The sequence below is a fragment of the Hylobates moloch genome, unplaced genomic scaffold, assembly GCF_009828535.3.
Source record: "Hylobates moloch isolate HMO894 unplaced genomic scaffold, HMol_V3 SCAFFOLD_21, whole genome shotgun sequence".
NCBI lineage: Eukaryota > Metazoa > Chordata > Mammalia > Primates > Hylobatidae > Hylobates > Hylobates moloch.
Window position 1 is genome coordinate 23,655,239 of NW_026652296.1, and position 25,841 is coordinate 23,681,079.

At 43.7% G+C, this 25,841-nt stretch overlaps 1 protein-coding gene across 3 annotated transcripts in view; it reads left to right on the forward strand.

Moving 5' to 3' along the window:
* The first annotated feature begins 2,068 nt into the window (after nucleotides 1–2,068).
* RBL1 (RB transcriptional corepressor like 1) overlaps nucleotides 2,069–25,841 on the forward strand; it is a 93,746-nt gene continuing 69,973 nt past the window's right edge. Inside the window, exons 1-2 of one of the 3 annotated variants that reach the window (XM_032142497.2) lie at nucleotides 2,069–2,470; nucleotides 9,736–9,869. In XM_032142497.2, coding sequence (XP_031998388.1) covers nucleotides 2,315–2,470; nucleotides 9,736–9,869 — 290 coding nt within the window. In that variant the 5' untranslated portion in view covers nucleotides 2,069–2,314. Of the gene's footprint in view, nucleotides 2,471–9,735; nucleotides 9,870–15,640; nucleotides 15,760–25,841 lie in introns of those variants that run through there. The other 2 variants (XM_032142496.2, XM_058432905.1) reach the window with 2 other exon arrangements.

A 25,841-nucleotide genomic window follows, 5' to 3' on the forward strand; every position in this document is an offset into this window, starting at 1 on the left:
AAAAAAATTTAAGAATTTCAAAATGAGAGACATCTTGGGAAAATTAATTAGAACTTTCTTGTACTTTCTTAACACTTATTTTGTGATTTAGAATTGCATATATTTTGAATTACATTTGGAAAGGTGCACACTATAATCTTTTTAGTCTTGGAATCCCTAAAGGTGATTATCAGGCTCCAACCACATGCTTTAGGAGAACTCTGAAATATTAAACCACAACAGGGAGGCTAATCATAGAGGCTGTCACACAATGGGATCAAAATAGAAACAACCTTCATGTGTATCTGGATCAAAAATGAAGGGCAGAGTAAATCTATTTCACTACCTATACTTCATTTTCTTCTTTTTTTTTTTTTTTGAGACGGAGTCTCGCTCTATCACCAGGCTGGAGTGCAGTGGCACGATCTTGGCTCACTGCAACCTCTGCCTCCTGGGTTCAAGCAATTCTTCTACCTTAGCCTGCCAAGTAGCTGGGATTACAAGTGCCCGCCACCATGCCCAGCTAATTTTTGTATTTTTAGTACAGAGGGGGTTTCACCATGTTGGCCAGGATGATCTCGATCTCCTGACCTGGTGACCCGCCTGCCTCAGCCTCCCAAAGTGCTGGGATTACAGGTGTGAGCCACCACAACCGGCCTTCCATACTTCATTTTCTATTCAGAAAAGCTCAATTTTGGGTTAAATGGGCATGCCCTGGGATAATAAGAAAAAATAAAACCAATATAAGGAAGGGCATATTGATTTTTGGTTTTTTTAAATGCATGTAGGTGAGGCCGGGTTTGACAGATGTGTCCTCAGTTGTTTGTTTTTGAGACAGAGTCTCACTCTGTTACCCAGACTGGAGTGCAGTGGTGCAATCATGGCTTACTACAGCTTCTGCCTCCCCGGTTCAAGCGATTCTTGATTCTCATGTCTCAGTCTCCCAGGTTGCTAGGATTACACAGGTGCACCCAGACGCCCAGCTAATTTTTATATTTTTAGTAGTGACAGGGTTTTGCCTTGTTGGCCTGGCTGGTCTCGAACTCCTGGCCTCAAGTGATCCACCTGCCTTGGCCTCCCCAAGTACTGGGATTACAGGCAAAGCAAATAATGGAACAACAAAAGAACGAAGACAGGAATTTATTGAAAACAAAAGTACACTCCATAGTGGGGAAGCGAACCCACGCAGCAGCCCAAGGGCCCAGACAGAATCTTCTGGGGTCCAAATACCCCCTAGAAGTTTCCTATTGGCCACTTTATGCTCACTTGATGTAACTGAAGTGGTAGCCCACAATCAGAGGTCAAGGTGAAGTTACAAAATTATACTTCTATGCAAACGAAGACTCTCCCGCCATCAGTCTGATTGGTTGTGGACAGCAACCGTTCAGAGGCTGGAGTGTAGTTACAAAGTTGCAAACAAAGACTGGAAGGCGCTCAGTGTGATTTGTTGCGGACAGCCAATTTCCCATCTGCCATGCAGAAAAGGTCCAAGGGGCCTCTGGTTCTTTTGTTACTTAGGCGTGGAAAGTTGAGGTTTTCCTTTCAATTTAGTTCTAAGAAGTCACGTGAAACAGCCATAGTTCCCTGCCTCCAGACGCTATTCTCCTGCCTCATTTACTGCAGTCCTCTCTGCCCGCCTCTTTTAGCGACTAGCATGAGATGAGGATTCGTCTTCTAATATCCCTCACCAGTCCTTCCCCTCTGTCATTTAGCGAACTGCTCACTGGGCACTAGGACTTTGGGGAGAGTCCCAAGAGGCCCCTCTTCGTCCAGGGGCTTTTTTCTCTTCCAGCCTCCATCTCCTAACTCAAGGGGTACAGCTCAGTCAGATTATGTTTGGCGCCCCGGGACAGTACAAACCCAGGGCCCGTGGATAGAGGAGGCATCTCACTACGCTGCACGAGGCCACCTCGCAGTAGGCAGCCCAGCCCTGCCACAAAACCCAAGAACCTAACCAGGAAGACGGGGAGGCCGCGGGCTTCAACTCCCAAGAGATGGACTACACCTCCCAGCAGCCTCTGCGCGCAGGCTGAGGATCCCTCCGCTCTTTTTCTGTCCCGCCAGCTGGGCCCCCCGCGACCAGCCAAGGGCCAAGGCCAGGTCTTTCAGAATCTGAGGTCCGTCTTCTTATCACATTTCCGGGGAGGGACGGCTAGGAGCTCCGGAGGAAAAACGGACTTTTTTTTGAGGAGGAAAGCGGAGGCAGACGGTGGATGACGAGACGCCCCGCAACTGCAGATTTTCGCGCGCTTTGGCGCAGGTGGTTGTGGGTAGCGCGCCTGGGAGGGAGAAAGAAGTCGGGGGCCGTGGCGCGCAGCCCGCGGGGCCTGAAGTGATGTTCGAGGACGAGTCCCACGCTGAGGGGGCGGCGGTGGTCGTCGCAGCCGGGGAGGCGCTACAGGCCCTGTGCCAGGAGCTGAACCTGGACGAGGGGAGCGCGGCCGAAGCCCTGGACGACTTTACTGCCATCCGTGGCAACTACAGTCTAGAGGTGAGCGGCAGCAGGTGGGGCGGCCGGACCCTACCCTCGCCAGGCCCCACCCCTGCCCCGCCCCTTCCCCGGCCTGTGGGGTGGTGGGAGTTTCCCCACCTAGGAGGGTCGCTGCGCAGCCAGGCGCCGAGGGGCGGGAAGGGTGGGTGTAGCTCAGCCAATCCACCCATCGTTTTGAGGCGGGAAACTGAAGCCCAGGAAAGGAGCGGCCTAGGTCCCGCGCCACTCAGACCCCAGGCTTCCTGACCACACTTCCCTCTACCCCGCCAAGCGCCACAAACGTCATGGTGCTGCCCTTAAATCAGTAAGAACAAATACAATGGTAAAGTGAAAATGAACTGCATGCCAAGACACCACTGCCCAGAGCTTTAAATGGACCCTCAGTTCCGTCTGAACCCCTTCTGTGATCCCCATTTCACGCAAGAGGAAGCGGAGCCCTAGATGGGTTAAGCTACAGGTAGCCCAGGGTCACACGGTTAGACGTGGAGCCAGACCCAGGGTCTGAGCCGTTTAACCTCCACCCTCTGCTTCACAAGGGTGGAGCTGCCCGTCGCTGTGCAGCAGTTTGATCAAAGCCAATGTGCACACGAAGCTGATCTCAGCCCTACGTTTCCTCCTCCGTCAGAGCATCGTCCTGATGCTTTGCATCAGTGTCTGGCTCTGAATAAAACAAATGTCAGTTATAATTACTTGATTTTTTTCCCCATCATTCTTGCGTTTTATCCTCACAACAGCCCTGTGAACATGGGATGGCAATGAGTATTAGACTGCTTTCCAGGTGATAATGGCAAGGCTCAGAAGGTTGTCTTGCCGAGGGTTATTCTAATATAGAAACCCAGGCTGGGCGTGGCGGCTCACGCCTGTAATTCCAGCACTTTGGGAGGCCAAGGCGGGCGGATCACTTGAGGCCATGAGTTCGAGACCAACCTGGGCAACACGGCGAAACCCCATCTCTACTAAAAAAATACAAAAACTAGCTGGGTGTGGTGGCGCCTGCCTGTAATCCTAGCTACTCGGGAGGCTGAGGCAGGAGAATTGCTTAAACCCAGGAGGCATAGGCTGCAGTGAGTGGAGATCACACCACTGCACTCCAGCCTGGGTGACAGAGCAAGACTCTTATCTAAAAACAGAGAAGAAACCCAGACGAGCATAAGCCCAGTGTAGACAGAATTGTGATGGAGTGTATTTCATGTAGCACCACTGGCCTCATGTTCAAAGGCTTTCATGTGCCAAGGGCGCTGGACCCACTCCCAGGGTGCACCACTGACTCACCACCCAGTGAAATAATTGCTGGGTTCAAAGGCATGGAGTTGGAAAAGTGTTGATTGTATGTGTGCCTATATATGAAGGAAAAGTACCTGAAAAAAGTGTCTTCAGGACTGGATAGACCGGGTAAAGGACAGTGGTCCACATCTGTGGGTGGCATGACTGGAGAGCTGTGGGAAGAATAAGAAAGTAAGGGAGGTTAGAATAAATGGCTTCTCAGTTGAAAACAGATTGATTTTTGAAAGCCTGAGAAAGCATTTCTGACATCCTGGGTCTGATTTGGTCTCTCTTGCCCAAGGTCACACCATCTGTCATTGAATAATCATTTACTGTGTCAAACTACGGTCAAAGCGTGCACCTGTTTCAGATTCTTGACTATGACAAGTTTGTTCCCAGTTTTGTGGTATATCCATGCCATTCCCTCTGCCTGGAATCTTTCCCCTCACCCCCAACACCAGGAAAGGTTGAGAGCTAAATCTCTAGTTAGGCAGAGTTGAATAGGACATCTTCAATGCTTGCTCTACTTATTTATTTTTTCTTTCTTTTTTTCTTCCTTAGAAACAGGGTCTTGGCTGGGCCCATGGTGGCTCACACCTGTAATCCCACCACTTTGGGAGGCCGAGGTGGACAGATCACCTGAGGTCAGGGGTCCAAGACCAGCCTGGCCAGCATGGTGAAACCCCGTCTCTACTAAAAATATAAAATTAGCCAGGCATGGTGACATGCACTTGTAATCCCAGCTACTCGGGAGGCTGAGGCAGGAGAATCTTTTGAAACCAGGAGGTAGAGGTTGCAGTGAGCCAAGATCGCGCCATTGCACTCCACCCTACACAACAAGAGTGAAACTCCATCTTAAAAAAAAAAAGAAAAGAAACAGGGTCTTGCTCTTTTGACCAGGCCTGGAATGTAGTGGTGCAATTATAGCTCACTGTAAACTCAAACTTCTGGGCTCAAGTGATGTTCCTGCTTCAGCCTCCCCAGTAGCTGGGACTATAGGCATGCACCACCGTGCTCAGCTAATTTTTCAATTTTTTGTGGAGATAGTATCTGACTATGTTGCCCAAGCTGGTCTTGAACTGGCCTCAAGTGATTTTTTTGCCGCAGCCTTCCAGAGCATTGGGATTACAAGCATGAGCCACCGTGCCCAGCCCAGTGCTTGCTTTAGAAAGCACAAATGTATGAACTGAAATTTTGTGTTTATTCTATCCAGTGTTTTATTTTCCTCTTTTTTTTTAAATCAGTTTTTGTTAAAGGCATTTGGAGTAGTCATTTTCATATATCTCATGCTTCCTAAGAAGTCTTTCTCCAATCCCTACCCCTCTCTAGTCTACCTGACAAACTCCTGCTTACATGTTTAGTGATTTACAAATTTTGTCTCCTTTTGTGAGGCCTTCCCTAAACTGTAGTCAAAATCAGTTATTCACTACACTATATTCTCCTACAACACTTTATCTTCAATTCTTCTTATAGCTTCTATATCTCATCAATTATAAATAATAGTATCTGTTCCTCTTCTTAGCTCCAGATGTGAAGTTCTGTGAGATCAGAAACCATTTTTTGCATTTCTAAGGCCTACTTGCCAGGCCTTAGAAATACAAAAAATGGTTTCTGATATCATAGAATTCATAGAATTTTTATGAAATAGGATTTTATCAAATAGAATTGTATTCTATTTTATTCTCATGGAATAAAATAGTTGACTTTTTTAAGGAAAGAAAGTCAGGCCAGGCACAGTGGCTCATGCCTATAATCCCAGCACTTTGGGAGGCTGAGGAAGGAGGATCACTTGAGCCCAGGAGTTCAAGACCAGCCTGGGCAACATAGTGAGATCCTATCTCTACAAAAAATAAAATAGGCTGGGCATGGTGGCTCACACCGTTATCCCGACATTTTGGGAGGCTGAGGCAGGCGGATCGCTTGAGCCCAGGAGTTTGAGACCAGCTTGGGCAATATGGCGAAACCCCATCTCTACAAAAATTAGCTGGGTGTGGTGGCATGTGCCTTTAGTCCCAGCTACTCCAGACGCTAAGGTGGGGGGATTGCTTGAGCCTGAGAGGTCGAGGCTGCAGTGGCCCTCATTCCTGGGAAGTCAAGGCTGCAGTGGCCCTGATTGCACCACTGCACTCCAGCCTGGGGCAATAGAGTGAGACCCTGTTTTAAAAAGTAAAATAAAAATCAGTGTGTTCTTTTTTTTTTTTTTTTGAGACAGAGTCTCGCTCTGTCGCCCAGGCTGGAGTGCAGTGGCGCAATCTCGGCTCACTGCAAGCTCCGCCTCCTGGGTTCACGCCATTCTCCTGCCTCAGCCTCTCCCGAGTAGCTGGGACTACAGGCGCCCGCCACTACGCCCGGCTAATTTTTTGTATTTTTAGTAGAGACGGGGTTTCACCGTGGTCTCTATCTCCTGACCTCGTGATCCGCCCGCCTCGGCCTCCCAAAGTGCTGGGATTACAAGCGTGAGCCACCACGCCCGGCCAAGTGTATTCTTTAATGTCTTAAACAAAATCAAAACAATGATTTTAGGACTTACATTTTCACCATCTTGCTAGAATTTTCATTTAGTAGCCTGTATCAAAGGCTCTATAATACTTGGATGCTAATCCCGAACAACTCTCTCTTTTTCTTTTTTGAGACCAAAAAAGTGCCTCAAGCACTTCTCCCATCTCAGCCTCCAGAGTAGCTGGGACTACAGGCGCATACCACCACGTCCTGCTAATTTTTTTGTATTTTGTAGAGATAGGGTTTTGCCATGTTACCCAAGCTAGTCTCGAACCCCTGAACTCGAGCAGTCCACCCACATCAGCTTCCCAAAGTGCTGGAACTACATGCGTAAGCCACGATGACCAGACCCTATTCCCAAACAATTCATTAATCAAAGCTTGTAAAAATATTCATCTTTAAGCTTACCTGCTTCATTTAGTGCTTTGAGAAAAGACTTCTCATTCCTTCAGGGTAGGAACATTGGGTTTATTGATGGCCACCCATTTCTACCCACCCCTTTTAGATTATTGCAAGAAATCTTTTTATCAATCTTTTTATCCTTCTAGGGTTTGGTCTTAAAGACAGTCTGTGGAACAGTGTATAAGAAGACTATTGTGTTGTGCTGTGAGATTTACATCTGTAATTCTTTTTTTTTTTTTGAGATAGAGTCTCGTTTTTTTCACCCTTGCTGGAGTTCAATGGGTCAGTCACAGCTCACTGCAGCCTTAACCTTCTGAGCTCAAATGATCCTTCCATCTCAGTCCCCCAAGTAGCTGTAACTACAGACATGTGCCACATGCCCGGCTAATTTTTTCCTTTTTTTGTACAGACAGGGGTCTCACTATGTTTCCTAGGCTGATCTTGAACTCCTGAGCTCAAGCAATCCTCTGCCTCAGCCTCCCAAAGTGCTGGGATTACAAGCATGAGCCACTGTGCCTGGCCTTTATCTGTAATTCTTTTTTTTTTTTTTTTTTGAGATGGAGTCTCACCTGCGTCGCGCAGGCTGGAGTGCAGTGGCGTGATCTCGGCTCACTGCAACCCCCACCTCCCAGGTTCAAGTGATTCTCATTCCTCAGCCTCCCAAGTAGCTGGGATTACAGGCATGCACCACCACACCTGGCTAATTTTTGTATTTTTTAGTAGAGACGGGGTTTCGCCACGTTGGCCAGGCTGCTCTCAAACTCCTGACCTCAGGTGATCCACCTGCCTCGGCCTCCTAAAGTGCTAGGATTACAGGCGTGAGCCACCGCACCGGCCTATCCATAATTCTTAATCCTTAAACTTCAGCTATTGTATTTCAGCAATGAAGTCATGAGGTGATTCTAGCTTGGAGATGTCTGAACTCTAATGCAGAAAATTGTTGAATTCCCAAATGTCACCTTTTTGTGGCATTGTAAATTGAGATATCTACTAATATGGGGAGCCATGCTTACTACAGTCATGTGCTGCAGAACATTTCAGTCAGTGATAGACCACACATACTTTATTTTTACTATATGTTTTCTGTGTTTAGATACACAAATAATTACTATTGTGTTACATTTGCCAACAGTATTTAGTATAGTAACATGCTCCACAGGTTTGTAGCCTAGAAACAATAAGCATACCATATAGCCTAGGTTTAGTAGGCTATGCTGTTTGCACGACAAAATTGCCCAATGTTGCATTTCTCAGAATATATCCCTGTCATTAAGCAATGCATATGACTGTATTTTAAAGATGACATGTTTTGGGGTAAATAATTCCCCAAATGTTTACCTCACAAAAATGACAGTCTCCTTCATGTTGCGTAAGATTAGTATTAATTTTTTTTTTTTTTTTTTTGAGACAGAGTCTCGCTCTGTCGCCCAGGCTGGAGTGCAGTGGCGCAATCTCGGCTCACTGCAAGCTCCGCCTCCCGGGTTCACGCCATTCTCCTGCCTCAGCCTCTCCCAGTAGCTGGGACTACAGGCGCCCGCCACCACGCCCGGCTAATTTTTTTTTTTTTGTATTTTTAGTAGAGGCGGGGTTTCACCGTGGTCTCGATCTCCTGACCTCGTGATCTGCCCGCCTTGGCCTCCCAAAGTGCTGGGATTACAAGCGTGAGCCACTGCGCCTGGCCGATTAGTATTAATTTTTTATCTGTGACTCCCTTGCCAACTTTTTACTCTGTTCTTGCCTTTCCCTGCCAGACTAGTTAAAGAGAAACATAAAGCAAGAATGGTAGAAAGAAACTTCAGGATCATCAAGGCCATTTCTTAAAATCAGGAAAGTCATGCTGACGAATTTTAAGAGAACTCTTCTGGTAATTCAGACATGCTTCACTTAATGACAGGGACACGGTCTAAGAAATGCAACATTAGGTGATTTTGTTGTGTGAACTTCACAGAGTATACTTACGCAAACCTAGATAGTATAGTCTGCTACACACCTAGGCTGTTTAATATAGCCTGTTGCTCCTGGACTGCAAACTTGTTCAGCATGTTTCTGTACTGAATACTATAGGCAACTATAATGGTGAGTATGTGTGTATCTAAACATAAAAGGGATACAGTAAATTATAATTTTTTTAATATATAGAACAGTTAGAACATACAGTATTACAATCCTTTTTTTTTTTTTTTTGTGACGGGGTGTCCCTGTGTTGCCCAGGCTAGACTGCAGTGGCACGATCTCTGCTCACTGCAACCTCTGCCTCCTGGGTTTAAGCTATTCTCCTGCCTCGGCCTCCCGAGTAGGTGGGACTACAGGTGCATGCCACCACACCCAGCTAATTTTTTGCATTTTTAGTAGAGACGGAGTTTTGCCATGTTGGCCAGGCTGGTCTTGAACTCCTGGCCTCAAGTGATTCACCCACTCCAGCCTCCCAGGCATGAGCCACCGCGCCTGGCCAGTATTATAATCTTAAGTGACCACCATTGTATATGTGGTCCAGTGTTGACCAAAATGTTGTTATGTGGCATATGTGTGTATTAGATTTGGAGTGTAGGTGAAAGACTTTTTTTTTTTTTTTTTTTTTAAGAGACAGGATCTCACTCAGTTGCCTATGTTGGAATGTAGTGGCACAAACATAGCTCACTGCAGTCTTGAACTCCTGAGCTTAAGCGATCCTCTTGCCTCAGCCATCCAAGTAGCTGGGACTGCAGGCAAGCACCACCATGCCTGGCTAATTTTTTTATTTTCACTTTTAGAGTCTACGTTGCGCTGGCTAGTCTTAAACTCCTGGCCTCAAGTGATACTCGCATCTCAGCCTCCCGAGTTACTGGGATTACAAACATGAGCCACCAAGCCAGGCTTTTATCTTTAGATTAATATTAATTTAGCATGTTATAGTTATAAAAACACAGAACTAAGAGTAAGGAGTTTTATACCCATTACTGCAACTAACAGCTTTGTGACCTTGGGCAAATATCTTCACTTCTCTGGCCGTTTATCTACATAAGGAAAATTGAGACCAGATAATTCTACATCTCTTGTTTCTAGAATTAAAGCATTTTAACATAATATTATATCTGTTCTGCTGTTTGTCTTTTGCTTGCCAGGGAGAAGTTACACACTGGTTGGCATGTTCATTATATGTTGCATGCCGCAAAAGCATTATTCCCACGGTTGGAAAGGGTATCATGGAAGGCAACTGTGTTTCACTTACCAGAATACTACGTTCAGCTAAATTAAGGTAAACCTCTTTGATGTTTTTAAATGTTATATAAGCTCTAAATTTTACAATCAGTTTTCTCTTATTTTGAAATCATTTGACTTCATTTAATTTTTATTTTATTTATTTATTTATTTATTTTTGAGACGGAGTCTCACTGTGCCAGGCAGGCTGGAGTGCAGTGGCACAGTCTTGGCTTACTGCAATCTCTGCCTCCTGGGTTCAGGTGATTCTCATGCCTCAGCCTCCCGAGTATCTGGGATTACAGACACACACCACCAAGCCCGGCTAATTTTTTGTATTTTTTTTTTAGTAGAGATGGGGTTTCACCATGTTGGTCAGGCTGTTCTCGAACTCCTGACCTCAAATGATCTGCCCACCTCAGCCTCCCAAAGTGCTATAGGATTATAGACGTGAGCCACTGTGTGACTTCATTTAATTCTAAGTTTGTTACAACATAGATAATCCTTTCCCAATTTTCATATTCTTTCTCTGCCTTTCTCAAATTCTGCTAGAAACCTCTGTGTTAAATCTTTAGCTATACTTTTTAAAATTAATTTTTTAAAATTTGGAAATAATTTTAGGCTTACAGAAAAGTTACAAAAATAAGAAAAGGACAATACGCATATACCCTTGACTCAGAGTCACCCGTTATTGACATTTTATCCCATTTGCTTTCTCATTTGATTTTTCTTTCTTCAATATATAGATCTTTCTCTCTCTCTTTTTTTTTTGAGATGGAGTTTCGCTCTTGTTGCCCAGGCTAGAGTGCAATGGTGCGATCTCGGCTCACCGCAACCTCTGCCTCCCGGGTTCAAGCGATTCTCCTGCCTCAGCCTCCCAAGTAGCTGGGATTACAGGCATGTGCCACCACGCCTGGCTAATTTTGTATTTTTAGTAGAGACGGGGTTTCTCCATGTTGGTCAGGCTGGTCTCGAACTCCCGACCTCAGGTGATCCACCCGCCTCGGCCTCCCTAAGTGCTGGGATTATAGGCGTGAGCCAGTGCTCCCAGCCAGATCTTTCTCTTTTTATCCTCAACCATTTCAGTCCAAGTAGCATACATTTATAGCCTTTTACCCCAAAATACTTAACTGTGTATTTCTTTAAATAACTACAGTACAGTTACCAACTTCAGCAAAATTAACACTGATAAAATAATTTTATTTAACCTGCTATCTCTGTTCTAGTTTTGTTAGTTTCAATAATGTTCTTTATAGCATTTTTTTTTTCTGGAAGTACAATTTCTAATTAAGGATCAGGTATTGCATTTGCTTATCATGTCTGTTTATTCTTCTTTAATTAGGAACGTTTCTATAGCCTTTCTTTTTCTTTTATGACATTGCCATTTTTGAGGAATATAATCCACAATCACTTTGTCCCTTTCTTTAATTAAAAAAAATTTTTTTAGAGACCGGGTCTTGCTCTATTGCCCAGGCCTCGAGTGCAGTGGCACCTTTTTAGCTCACTGCAGCCTCAAACTCCTCAGCTCAAATGATCCTCCTGCTTCAGCCTCCCAAGTAGCTGAGACTACAATCATGTGCCACCATGCCTGACTGATATTTTAAAATCATTTTATAGAGACAGGGTCTCACTATGTTGCTCAAGCTTGTCTCAAAGTCCTGACCTTAAGTGATCCTCTTGCCTCAGCCTCTTTTTTTTTTTTTTTCTGGGGGACAGAGTCTCACTCTGTTGCCCAGGCTGGAGTGCAGTGGTGCGATCTCAGTTCGTTGCAACCTCCGCCTCCTGGGTTCAAGCGATTCTCCTGCCTCAGCCTCCTGAGTAGCTGGGACTACAGGCATGTGCCACCATGCCCAGCTAATTTTTGTATTTTTGGTAGAGACGTGGATTCACCATATTGGCCAGGCTGGTCTCAAACCTGACCTTGTGATCTGCCCGCCTCAGCCTCCCAAAGTGCTGGGATTACAAGCGTGAGCCACTGTGCCCGCCCTAATCCCCTCTTTTAATAGATGGTTCCCAATTTTGGACTTGTCTCCCATTAACTTTTGATTAGATGCAGGTTAGTCATTCCCTGATGGAAAACTGTATAAGTGATTTTGTGTCCTCAGGATATCACATCTGATGATGGCATGTGTTATCCATCTGCATCTCATTGGTGATGTTAATTTTTGTCATCTGGTCAAGATGTTGTCCTATTTCTGTGCTGTGTATTAATTTTTTTCACCTTGCAGCTACTCTATGGGTCTCAGATACATCTTTTACTTACTGTAGTATCAAGTATATAGAATTATTTGGCTGGATAGGAAACAAAACAAATTTAGCTATCCAGTTTGGATTCATGCTAATATTCTTTGTTTCTGGGACAAAACTATTTGTGGTCATTGTCTGTTTGCTATTCCTGGGTTTCCAGAATAGAAGAGGAGCAAAGTTTAAAGCCCTATCCAGAAATGGCAAATAGCTTTTAGTTGATGCTAAACTTAAAATTTTTTTTTTTTTTTTGAGACGGAGTTTCACTCTTGTTGCCCTGGCTGGAGTGCAATGTCCTGATCTCAGCTCACCGCAGCCTCTGCCTCCCGGGTTCAAGTGATTCTCCTGCCTCAGCCTCCCCAGTAGCTGGGATTACAGGTGCCCGCCACCACGCCTGGCTAATTTTTTATATTTTTAATAGAGACAGGGTTTCACCATGTTGGCCAGGATGGTTTCGAACTCCTGACCTCAGGTGATCCGCCCGCCTCGGCCTCCCAAAGTGCTGGGACTATAGACGTAAGCCACTGTGTCCAGCCTAAAAAAATGCTTTTAAACAATTTTGGTTCTAAAACTAAGATGATAAAAATTAAATGAAGATCAATGGGGTTAATTTTTTAATTGAGCAAGACATTATCATTGTTAGTATAAAACAATCTGATCTTTTTCTGTCAATGTTTGTCATCATTGTTCATATAATTTCAAAAATCTTTGTAATAACAGATTCTGGGGGAACTGAACAAAAAAAGAATTAAAACAAATGTAGAGCAGTACATGGCAGGAGAATCACTTGAACCTTGGACGCGGAGGTTGCAGTGAGCTGAGATAGCGCCACTGCACTCCAGCCTGGGCGACAGAGCAAGACTCCATCTCAAATAAAAAAACAAGGCTGGGCGCGGTGGCTCACGCCTGTAATCCCAGCACTTTGGGAGACCGAGCTGGGTGGATCACAAGGTCAGGAGGTCGAGACCATCCTGGCTAACACAGTGAAACCTCATCTCTACTAAAAATACAAAAACAAAATTAGCCAGGTGGGCGCCTGTAGTCCCAGCTACTCAGGAGGCTGAGGTGGGAGAATGGCGTGAACCCAGGAGGCGGAGCTTACAGTGAGCCGAGATCACGCCATTGCACTCCAGCCTGGGTGACAGAGTGAGACTCCGTCTCAAAAAAAAAAAAAAAAATCAAATTTCAAATAATGAAACAAACTCTGGAGATGGACGGTGGTGATGGTTGCACAATGTGAATGTACTTAATGCTACTGAACTATAGACTTAACAATGGTTACAACAGTAAAGGTTGTTTGTTATGTATGTTTTACCACACACACACACACACACACACAAATATATTTTCAAAAATTTTAAATAATACAGAAGGCTTATAAGTAGGAGTCTCCTTGGCCACGCACAGTGGCTCACACCTGTAATCCCAGCACTTTGGGAGGCTGAGGCAGGTGGATCACCTGAGGTCAGGAGTTCAAGACCAGCCTGGCCAACATGATGAAACACCGTCTTTACTAAAAATACAAAAAAATTAGCTGGGCGTGGTGGTGGGCGCCTGTAATCCCAGCTACTGGGGAGGCTGAGTCAGGAGAATCGCTTGAACCCAGGGAGGCGGAGGTTGCAGTGAGCAGAGATCGTGCCATTGTAATCCCAGCACTTTGGAAGGCTCAGACGGGTGGATCACCTGGGGTCAGGAGTTCAAGATCAGCCTGGCTAACATGGTGAAACCTCATTTCTATAAAAATACAAAAAATTAGTCGGGCATGGTGGGGCACGCTTGTAATCCCAGGTACTTGGGAGGCTAAGGCAGGAGAATTTCTTGAACCCAGGAGGTGGAGGTTGCAGTGAGCCGAGATTGTGCTATTGCACTCTAGTTTGGGCAACAAGAGCAAAACTCTGTCTCAAAAAAAAAAAAAAATTTCTTCTTATGTACAAACATATAAACTTGTTTTTTGGTATTTTTTCTTTTTATTTTCTTTTCTCTTTGTTTTTTTGAGACGGAGTCTTGCTCTGTCACTCAGGATAGAGTGTAGTGGTGTGATCACAGCTCACTACAGCCTAGACCTCACAGGCTCAAGCGATCCCTCACTTCAGCCTCCCGAGTAGCTGGGACCACAGGTGTACACCACCATGTTTGGCAAATTTTATATTTTTTGTAGAGACGGGTCTCACCATGTTGCCCAGGCTGGTGTTTTCTTCTTTTTAAACATAAATTATACTATATGTGTTGCTCTACAGTTATTTTTCTTTATATTTTGGAAATTCTTCCATGTCAGCATATGTAGTTCTACCTCGTTAATTTTTTTTTTTTTTTTCTTTTTTTGAGACGGAGTCTCGTTCTGTCGCCCACGCTGGAGTGCAGTGGCGCAATCTCGGCTCACTGCAAGCTCCGCCTCCCGGGTTCACACCAGTCTCCTGCCTCAGCCTCTCCGAGTAGCTGGGACTACAGGTGCCCACCACCACGCCCGGCTAATTTTTTTTTGTATTTTTAGTAGAGACGGGGTTTCACCGTGGTCTCGATCTCCTGACCTCATGATCCACCCGCCTCGGCCTCCCAAAGTGCTGGGATTACAAGCGTGAGCCACCGCGCCCAGCCTACCTCGTTAATTTTTTTTAACGATGCTAGGATATTTTAGGATATAAGGATCTTTCATCTATTTAGCCATGCCTTATGGCCATTTCGATTGTATCCAGTCCTTTGTAGTTGCAGACAAATAAACATCATTGTAAAGATGATATTTCTGATAAATTCCAAAAATATGTGTGGTTCCTAAAAATGGGTCAAAAGATATATCTTTTTCGGTCAGGCCCAGTGGCACACACCTGTAATCCGAGCACTTTGGGAGGCCAAGGCGGGCAGATCTCTTGAACCCAAGAGTTCAAGACCAGCCTGGGCAACAGGGTGATACCCTGTTTCTACAAAAATTAGCCAGGCGTGGTGGTGCATGCCTGTAATCCCAGCTACTCAGGAGGCTGAGGTGGGAGAATCACTTGAACCCAGGAGGTGGAGACTGCAGTGAGTTATGATGATGCAACTCTACTCCAGCCAGGCTGGTAAAGCAAGACCCACTCTCACCAAAAAAAAAAAAAAAAAAAAAAAATTTCCATTAAAAATAGTTACAAACTTATGAAAAAAAAAAAAAAACTAAGTCTTTTTAAAATGTATATTGATATTCTCAAAGTCCCTTTCCCCCAAAATGTTTTTATCTTTTATTTTTTTTTTTTTGAGCTAGAATCTCGCTCTGTTGCCCAGGCTGGAGTACAATGGCACAGTCTCTGCTCACTGCAGCCTCTGCCTCCTGGGTTCAAGTAATTCTCCTGCCTCAGCCTCCCCAGTAGCTGGGGCTACAGGCGCATGCCGCCACACCTGCCTGTATCTTTTTTATTATTATTTTTTGTATTTTTAATAGAGATGGGGTTTCACTGTTTTGGCCAGGCTGATCTTGAACTCCTAACCTTGTGATCCACCCACCTCGGCCTCCCAAAGTGCTAGGATTACAGGTGTGAGCCACCGCGCCCAGCCTGTTTTTATCTTTTTTATTTTTTATTTGTGTTTTTTGAGACAGGGTCTCACTTTGTCACCCAGGCTGGAGTGCAGTGTCGCGATCTCGGCTCACTTGCAACCTCCGCCTTCTGGGCTCAAGCAATCCTCCCACCACGGCCTCCTGAGTAGCTGGGACTACAGGCGCATTTCACCACGCTCAGGTAATTTTTGTATTTTTAGTTGAGACAGGATTTCACCATGTTGGCCAGGCTGGTCTCAAACTTTTGGCCTCAAGTGATCCACCCCCCTCACCCTCCCAAAGTGCTAAGATTATAGACATGAGCCACCGCGCCCAGCCTCCTGTAAAACGTTTTTAAGTGTCAAATTTTTAATGCTAAAAGAGCAGTTACCCAGCATCAATGTTTTCATTCAGAAAAATAAACAAAAATTTCAAATGATTTTATTTGCTTTGACTTATAATAATTTGGGCTGTTTTCAAAATTTCAACTTAAATACAATTTTTTTTTAACTTTTATTATTATTATTTGAGTCAGGGTCTTACTCTGTTGCCCAGGCTAGAGTACACTAACATGATCTCAGCTCACTGCAACCTCTGCCTCCCAGATTCAAGCAATCCTCCCACCTCATCCTCCCGAGTAGCTGGGACTACGGGTGTGTGCCACTATGCCCAGACAATTTTTGTAGCTCTTTTTTTTAGAGATGGGGTTTCACCATGTTCCCCAAGCTGGTCTTGAAGTCCTGAGCTCAAGTGATCCACCCGTCTTCGCCTCCCAAAGTGCGGGGATTACAGGGGTGAGCCACCACACCTGGTCCCATCTCTAGATTATTTATACCTAATACAATGTAAATACTATGTAAGTAGTTGTTACACTGTATACTTTAGGGAATAATCACAAGAAATGAAGTTGGTACATGTTCAGTATAGACACAACCATCCTTTTTTTCCAAATATTTTTGATGTGTGGTTGGTTGAATCCATGGATGTGGAACTCACAGATATGGAGGGTAAACTCTAAAGAGAGAGAGAGAGTGTGTGTGTGTATGGTGTTGGTGGTAGAGTAAAATATATATAACATAAAATTCATAAAATTGACAATTTTTAAGTTCAGTGACATTATGTACCTTCACCTTCACATTGTTCAACCACCACCACCACCATTTCCCGAACTTTCTTATCTTCCCAAACTATACACATTAAATGGTAACTCAGCTGTTTAGCTGTTAGTCCAGCCCAGCTCTGCCTCAGTGAACTATGCTGTGCTCTGCTCCACTGAGGTGCAGGGCTAACTGTATCAGCACCAGCAAGGGGGATGGCTGGCCCCAACCTGAGGAGGAGGAAAAGAAGGAGGTACACAGGTCCCTGGGGTTTCTGGTTGTATTCTTGTCTCTGGGCCCTTGCGTTGTCCCTTAGTGAGGCAGAAACCTTATGATCCTGGCCCAGCCTTGCAGACTCCCCCGGCATAGAGACATGTGCTCTGTGCTGTCTTCCAGGGGCTGCTGCTGCCCTATGTCTCCTGACCAGTTGACATTTTGGCAACCATGAAGTGACCTGAAGCAAGCCTCCATTTACTGATAATGTAATTGTAGCCTCGGTACCATTCACCCAATCTCGCTGAGCCAGCAGGGGTCTCTGGTGAGTCTCCTGTCAGATTTCGAATCTTCCTAATTTTGGTTTGAGATTCATACTTTTTTCAAGCAACCAATTCCACACTTGTTGGAGCTGGAATTAAAGTTCTGCTTTTAAGGACACAATCATAAACACTGGTTATTTTACCTAGGCTTTGATTGGAATGGCATATTTTCAGATATGACCAGACTGCTTTAAAATATTGAGGTTGTTTTTGTTTTGTTTTTGTTTTTTTAGAGACAGGCTTTTACTCTGTTGCTCAGGCTGGAGTGCAATGGCATGATCATAGCTCACTGCAGCCTCAAACTCTGGGGGTCAAGCTGTCCTCTTGCCTCAGTGAGCTAAGTAGCTGGGGCTATAGGTGCACTCCACCATGCCTGGCTAAGTTTTTGTTTTGTTTTGTTTTTTGTTTTTTCTTAGAGACTGGGTCTGGCTTTGTTGCCTAGGTTGGTCTTAAACTTCTGGCTTGAGGAGATCCTCCTGCCTTTGCCTCCCAAAGCACTAAAGCACTGAGATTACAGGTGTGAGCCCCTGCACCAGCCAAGGTTTACTTTATAGAGCTGATAAAAAAGATTGGGAAGATTGACTCGCCATTGCAGAACTATCATGTATTTGGGTCATGTTTAGGTCAATATCTCACACTATTAGGAACGTTCATTCCTAAGAAGCTGAGTCCCATGGAGGGGGGAATATTACTAAGGACTAAAGCTGAACTTTAAACAAGAGAGAAGTGGTCCTGGAACCTGTTTCAGACTACATGACTGTCCCTTTGATCAAAGCAATTCCTTGAGCAATCATTATTGTTCAAAGGTTCCCTAACAAGGTCCCTGACCTTGCAGTAAGTAAAAAATGTCACTTTCTGACAAGCCCAGGAACTTCGAGATATTTTTGGGGACTTCAGGAAGAGAAGATTTCACCCAATGCATACAGGTATTATGGGAACAGTCTGATGATGGATCCTTGGCTTGACTTCTTAGCCTCAAGGCTTTTAAAAGTCTAATCCAAAATTCCTTATGAATGTTCCAACAAAACCAACTTAAAAGAGCCTAGGTGACTACTCACTATTCTTATTGCCCCCTATGCAAATAATCAGGCCAAATATATTACTAAAACTTATTTTGAAAGTAAATTGCGAGCCAGGTGTGGTGGCTCACACCTATAATCCCAGCACTTTGGGAGGCCTAGGCGGGTGGATCACTTGAGGTCAGGAGTTCGAGACCGCCTGGCCAACATGGTGAAACCCTGTCTCTACTAAAATTATGAAAATTTGCTGGGCGCAATGGTGGGTGCCTGTAATCCCAGCTACTTGGGAGGCTTAGAAACGAGAATCACCTGAACCCAGGAGGTGGAGGTTGCAGTGAGCCGAGATCACACCACTGCACTCTAGCCTGGGCCACAAAGTGAGATTCCATCTCAAAAAAAAAAAAAGAGAGAGAGAGAGTAAATTGTGGCGGGACCAGGCGCGGACAGCATTTTGGGAGGCCAAGATGGGCAGATCACTTGAGGCCAGGAGTTAGAGACCAGCCTGGCCAACATAGTAAAGCCCCATCTTTACTAAAAATACAAAAAAACAGTTGAGCATGGTTTTGCTTGCCTGTAATCCCAGCTACTTGGAAGGCCAAGGCAGGAAAATTGCTTGAACCCAGTGGACAGAGGTGGCAATGAGCCAAGATTGCCACTGCACTCCAGCCCGGGCAACAGAGCAAGACTGTCTCAAAAAATAAAGTTAATAAATAATGTTTTTTTGTTTTGTTTTTTCTTTTTTTTTTTGAGACGGAGTCTCGCCGTCGCCCAGGCTGGAGTGCAGTGGCGCGATTTCAGCTCACTGCAGGCTCCGTCCCCCAGGGTTCATGCCATTCTCCTGCCTCAGCCTCCCGAGTAGCTGGGACTACAGGCGCCTGCCACCTCTCCCGGCTAATTTTTTTTTTGTATTTTTAGTAGAGACGGGGTTTCACCGTGTTAGCCAGGATGGTCTCGATCTCCTGACCTCGTGATCCACCCGCCTCGGCCTCCCAAAGTGCTGGGATTACAGGCGTGAGCCACCGCAATAAATATTTTTAAAAAGAAAGTAAATTGGTCCCACTAAGATTAATCTTTGGTAAAAATGGGGAATTGAAGAGAAAAAAAAAGTACATTCTATCAAAATTATAGCATACCTATTATTAAATTCCAACCTTGACTATTTTTTTAGTTTATTATTTGCATAGAATTTGGACTAAGTCCTGAATTCTTTCCTGTCTGCGAGTCTTGAAATTGATGTTTCCAAATTTTTTTCCCACTTTTCTGACTTGCAATCACTAAAATTAAAACTGCTTTTTCCTGAAGCCTGGCAAACTGAAACTGGACAATTTTATATAAACTTCAGAAAAGTCACCACAGTAGCTTACATATAGAAACCTTTGTGGGCTGGGCGTGGTGGCTCATGGCTGTAATCTCAACACTTTGGGAAGCCAAGGTGGGAGGATTGCTTCAGAGGGAGCGCAGGAGTTCAGGACCAGCCTGGGCAACATAGTTAGAGACTAAAAAGTATTTCACAAAGAATGTTAGTGAAGTGTGGTGATATGCACCTGTAGTCCCAGCTATCTTGGGAGGCTGAGGTAGGAGGATCACTTGAGCCCAGGAGTTCCAGACTATAGTGAGCTATGATCATGCCACTGCACTCCAGCCTAGGTGACAGAGCAAGACCCTTCTCAAAAAAAAAAACAAAACAAACAAACAAACAAAAAAAGCTTTAAGCCCAGCATCTAAAAATCTCAACTGGCTGCCCCCTGTTCTCAAAAACTAGGTATCTATATCCCAGATAAATCAGATAACATCACTAAGTTAATGGCCGATATAAAGACCCAAATAAAAGATTGGCTAAACAGCTGGTTTAGATCTTGGGAAACTTGATAACAAAAAAATGTTTCTTTTTCTAAAAATTATAATCATTTGTTATTTTTTGTCTACACCGCTGTTATGGCATTTGAGGGTTTTTTTGTTTTTTTGTTTTTTTTTGGCTGAGACAGGGTCTTACTCTGTGGCATCAGCTGGAGTGCAGTGGTGCCATCTCAGCTCACTGCAGTCTCTACCTCCTGGGCTCAATTAATCCTCCCACCTCACCCTCCCAAGTAGCTGGGACTTACAGGTACACACCATCATGCCAGGCTAATTTTTGTAGTTTTTGTTTTGTAGAGATGGGGTTTGCCATGTTGCCAAGGCTGGTCTTGAACTCCTGAGCTCCAAGGGTCTGCCTGCCTCGGCCTCCTAAAGTGCTAGGAACCGATGACAGTTACATCTTCAGTGTGAAATGTTAAATATACCTCCCCCCCGCCCCCCCCCAAAATAAAAGACCACCTTGGCTAATCAGGTCATTGCAACTATACATTAAGCCTTACATAGGAAAATATTAGTGTTAAACTTCAAATAAAACCAAAATAAAAACTCCCCATTTCACCCTTACCCCCAGCCTCAGCAACCATTCTACTTTTTCTTCCTCTATGAATTTGATTACTCCGAGCATCTCTCAGAAGTGTCATCCTACAATATTTGTTCTTTTGTGACATGCTTATTTCACTTAGCGTAATGTCCTCAAGGAAATGGCTGATTCCAGTGCCTAGCAGACTTGTTTTCTCTGATGCATCTGGAACAGCTTCTTATGCCAGAAAGTAAGGAGTGCTCAACAAAATGGTGGCGCTGTGTCAAGGAACATAGAAGCTAGGTTGAAAAGACTCCCATTGGTAGACTCCCATTATTAGAAAGGAATGCTGCTTACATTAGAATGCCAGCTAATAAATGTAGAAAAAGTGGTAGAATTAGAAAATAGTCACCATTTTGCAACCTCATAGTAATAATTGATACAGTCAAAGATCATCAATGGATATTAAAACAAGTGAATAAAAGTTTGATGAAGAACAGAGTATTCACATAATTGCAAAGTATCTCCTATGAATCACTAATTACAAAGGAAAAAATAGAAACTTTAAAATGGAAAACATGGCACAAACCACCTAAATCAAGTACAAAGTTATCAGGAATGGGACTAATGGATATGATCCTCTGACAAGGATATGTCATCACTTAGGTAGTACTCTTGTCAAAAATACATAGCCTAAATCTAATAATGAGGGAAGCATGAGACAAACCCAAATTAGGGACATACTACAAATAACTGACCAATTATCTTCTAAAATGTTCGTGTTACAAAGAAGTCTGAGGAACTGGTTCCAGGCTGAAAGAAACAGAAAGGAAATGACACCTAAGTGCAATACATGCTACTAGATTAGGATGTTTAAAATTGCTCTGAAAGAACATTTGGACAATTGGTAAATTTTAAATTTAAGTTGAAATATGGACTAATATTTTATCAATGTAAAATTTTCTAATTTTGATAATTGTACTTTGGTTACGTAAGAGAATATTCTTTTTTTCAGAAAATAGAAACAAGTATTTTTGGGTAAAGGGCAGGAAAGCTAAACGTGACTCTCAAATGGTTCAGAAAAAAATTATATGTATGTTGCAATAACTAGGATTATCCAGAGAAACAGAGCCAACAAGCTACATATAGAGAAAAAATTTATTTTAAGGAATTGGCTCACACAATGGTGGAGGCTTGGAGAGTCAAAAGTCTAATGGGGTAGGCCCCACGTTGGAGACTACACTTTGAGTCTTCATCTTGAGGGAAGAGCTGCAGTTTGAGTCTTGAGGCAGTCTTGTGGCAGAATTTCTTCTTACTCTGGTGAGGTCAGTCTTTTTTCTATTAAGACCTTCAGCTGATTGGATGAGTTCCACCTATATTATGAAGAGTAATCTGCTTTACTAAAAGTCCACCAATCTAAATGTTGATTTCATCTAATAAACACCTTCACAAAAAGATCCACAATATTTGAGAAAATATCTGGGCATCGTGGCCCAGCCAAGCTGACACATAAAATTTACTACCATGTATGCATATGTATATACAGTATACATGTATATATAGATGGCTGGGCACGGTGGCTCACGCCTGTAATCACAGCACTTTGGGAGGCCGAGATGGGCGGATCATCGCGGTCAGGCGTTTGAGACCAGCCTGACCAATGTGGTGAAACCCTGTTTCTACTAAAAATACAAAAAATTAGCCGGGCTTGGTGGCAGGCGCCTGTAGTCCTAGCTACTCGGGAGGCTGAGACAGGAGAATTGCTTGAACCTGGGGGGCAGAGATTGCAGTGAGCTGCGATTGTGCCACTGCACTCTAGCCTGGGTGACAGAGCAAGACTCTGCCTCAAAAAAAAAAAAAAAGAGATGATAAAGCAAATATGCAAAATGTTAATATTTGGTAAAGGGTATAAAGGACTTCTTACGCTCTCCTTGCAAGTGTAGGTTTGATGGTATTTCAAAGTAAAAAGTTAAAGGGATAAAAAGGGAATAAACTCCAGCTGTTAAAATGATAGAAGGAGTTTTATTGATGTAAAAACATGTCCAAGATAAATTAGAGGAAAAAGCAAGGTGCAGAATATTGTAGGTACATTAATCCTTCTTTATCCTTGGTTTCACTTTCCATGGTTTCAGTAGCCCATCAGCCATGGTTTGAAAATACTAAATGGAAAATTCGAGAAATAAACAATTTTAAGTTTTAAATTGTGTATGGTTTTGAGTAGCATAAGGAAATCTTGTGCTATCCACTCCATCCTGCTTGGGACGTGAATCATCTCTTTGTTTACTGTATCCATGCTGTGTATGCTGCCTGCCTGTTAGCCACTTAGTGGCCCTCTCGGTTATCAGATTGACAGATCACAAGAAGGTTGAGTACAGTACAATAAGATATTTTGAGAAAGAGAGACCACATTCACATAACTTTTATTATAGTAAATTGTTATAATTGTTCTATTTTATTATTGTTAAAGTCTTACTGTGCCTAATTTGTAAATAAAACTTTATCATAGGTATATGCGTATAGGAAAATATATACTCTATATATGGTTCTGTACTATTTGCAGTTTCAGGCATCTCTGAGTGTTGCAATATATTCCCCGAGGATAAATGGGGGGACTACTGTTTTAGTATGACATCATTTGAGTGGAAAAAATTATGTATGCCGGTATATGTTTATAAATCCCAAAATACCTCTGCAAAGATAAACAAAAAACTGGTGACAGTCTATTAGTCCCTAAGGCAACCATGATTGCCTTAGTGGAGAAAAACTGGGAGGCAGGTGATGAGAGAGAGAATTTTCATTATACACCCTTTAGTAACTTTTAGAATTTTGTGCTTGTGCATATTACTTATTAAAAAACAAAACCTTCACACAAAGTATCATGATATGCATCTTTGTATTTTTGCCTGTATTTTTTACTTTCTCCTTAGGTTAGAGTCTTTAAAAAGTAATTTCTGGATGAACGGATTTGAGCATTTTTAAGGCTTTTTATTCATGTTGCCAGATTGCCTCTAGAAAAGTGAACAAATTAGGCCGGTGCGGTGGCTCACACCTGTAATCCCAGCACTTTGGGAGGCCAAAGTGGGTGGATCACCTGAGGTCAGGAGTTTGAGACCACCCTGGCCAACATGGCAAAACCCCGTCTCTACCAAAAATACAAAAATTAGCCAGGTGTGGTGGCATGTGCCTATAATCCCAGCTACTCAGGAGGCTGAGGGAGGAGAATCACTTGAACCCAGGAGGTGGAGGTTGCAGTGAGCCAAGATCGTGCCACTGCACTCCAGTCTGGGAGACAGACTGAGACTCCATCTCAAAAAAAAAAAAAAGTGAACAAATTAATATTTCTAACATATTTACATGTATTTACTGTAACCTTTTTGGAGTAGTGTTGTGGGGAGGTATTTTTTAATAGCCTATTGAGATATTATCACATACCATATAATTCATCCTTTTAAACTGTACAGTTCCATGGTTTTTTGTATTTTCACAGAGTTGTGTAACCACCACCACAATCCATTTTAGGACATTTTCATCACCCCAAAAAGAAACCCCTGTTAGCATTCACTTCCTATTCCAACCCCCACACCCAGCTCTTGGCCAGCCACTGATCTAACTTCTGTCTCTATAGAGTTTTCTATTATGGACATTTCATATAAATGGAATTGTATAATAGGTGGTCTTCTGTGTTGGCTTCTTTCATTTAGGATAATGGTGTCAAGGTTCATCCATGATGTAGCATGTGTCAGCAGTTCTTTTTATGGTTGAATAATATTCCATTTCATAGATATACCACATTTTGTTTATCCATTTATCAGTTAATGAGTTATTTCTACCTTTTGGTTATTGATTAGTGTTGCTGTGAACATTTGTATACAACTTTTTATGTGGACATATATTTTTTCTTTTGGATATATATGGAGAGGAGTGGAATTGCTGAGTCATATGGTAATTCTATGTTTAACTTTTCTTGGAGACAGAGTCTCACTCTGTCACCCAGGCTGGAGTGCAGTGGCATGATCTCGGCTCACTGCAACCTGCGCCTCCCAGGTTTCAATGATTCTTGTGCTTCAGCCTCCTGAGTGGCTGGGATTACAGGCATGAACCACCACTCCTAGCCCTGTGTTTAACCTTTTTAGGAACTGTCAGGCTGTTTTCCAAGGTGACTGTACCAGTTTACATCCCCACCAGGAGTTTACAAGGGTTCCAGTTTCTCCACATTCTTGCCAATTCTTGTTGTTATCCATTTTTTTTATTGTAGCCATCCCAGTTTTGATTTGCATTTCCCTGATGGCTAATGATGTTGAGCACCTTTTCATGTACTTGCTTGGATAGTGTATTCTCTTCTCTCTCTCTCTTAAATTGTTTTTTTTTTTTCTGAGACAGGGTCTTGCTCCGTCACCCAGGCTGGAGTGCAATGGCAAAATCATGGCTCACTGCAGTCTCAACCTCCCAGGCTCAAGCGATCTGCCTACCTCAGCCCCTCGAGTAGCTAAGATCACAGGTGCATGCCACCATGCCAAGCTAATTTTTAAACTTTATATAGAGACAGGGTCTCTCTGTGTTGCCCAGGCTGGTCTCGAACTCCTGGACTCAAAGCTATCTTCCTGCCTCAGCTTCCCAAAGTGCTGGCATTACAGGTGTAAGCTACCATGCCAGCCTTAAAATTTACTGGTTTATTTATTTATTTATTTATTTTGAGACGGTGTCTCGCTCTGTCGCCCAGGCTGGAGTGCAGTGGCGCCATCTCAGCTCACTGCAAGCTCCGCCTCCCGGGTTCACGCCATTCTCCTGCCTCAGCCTCCTGTGTAGCTGGAACTACAGGCGCCCGCCACCACGCCTGGCTAATTTTTTTTTTTTTGTATTTTTAGTAGAGACGGGGTTTCACTGTGTTAGCCAGGATGGTCTCGATCTCCTGACCTTGTGATCCGCCCGCCTCGGCCTTTTAATTTTTTTTATAAGATGAGATCACACTATGTTGCCCAGACTCATCTCGAATTCCTCGGCTCAAGCAGTCCTCCTGCCTAAGACTCCTGAGTAGCTGGCACTACAGGTACATGCTGCCACACCCAACTTGAGTAGTGTATTCTTTTTTTTTTTTTCTTTTTCTTTTTTTGAGACAGGATCTCGTTCTGTCACCCAGACTGAAGTTCAGTGATGTGGTCACAGCTCACTGCAGCCTTGACCTCCTGGGCTCAAGCAATCTTCCCACCTCAGCCTCTTGAGTAGCTGGGACTATAGGTGCACACTACCAAGTCTAGCTA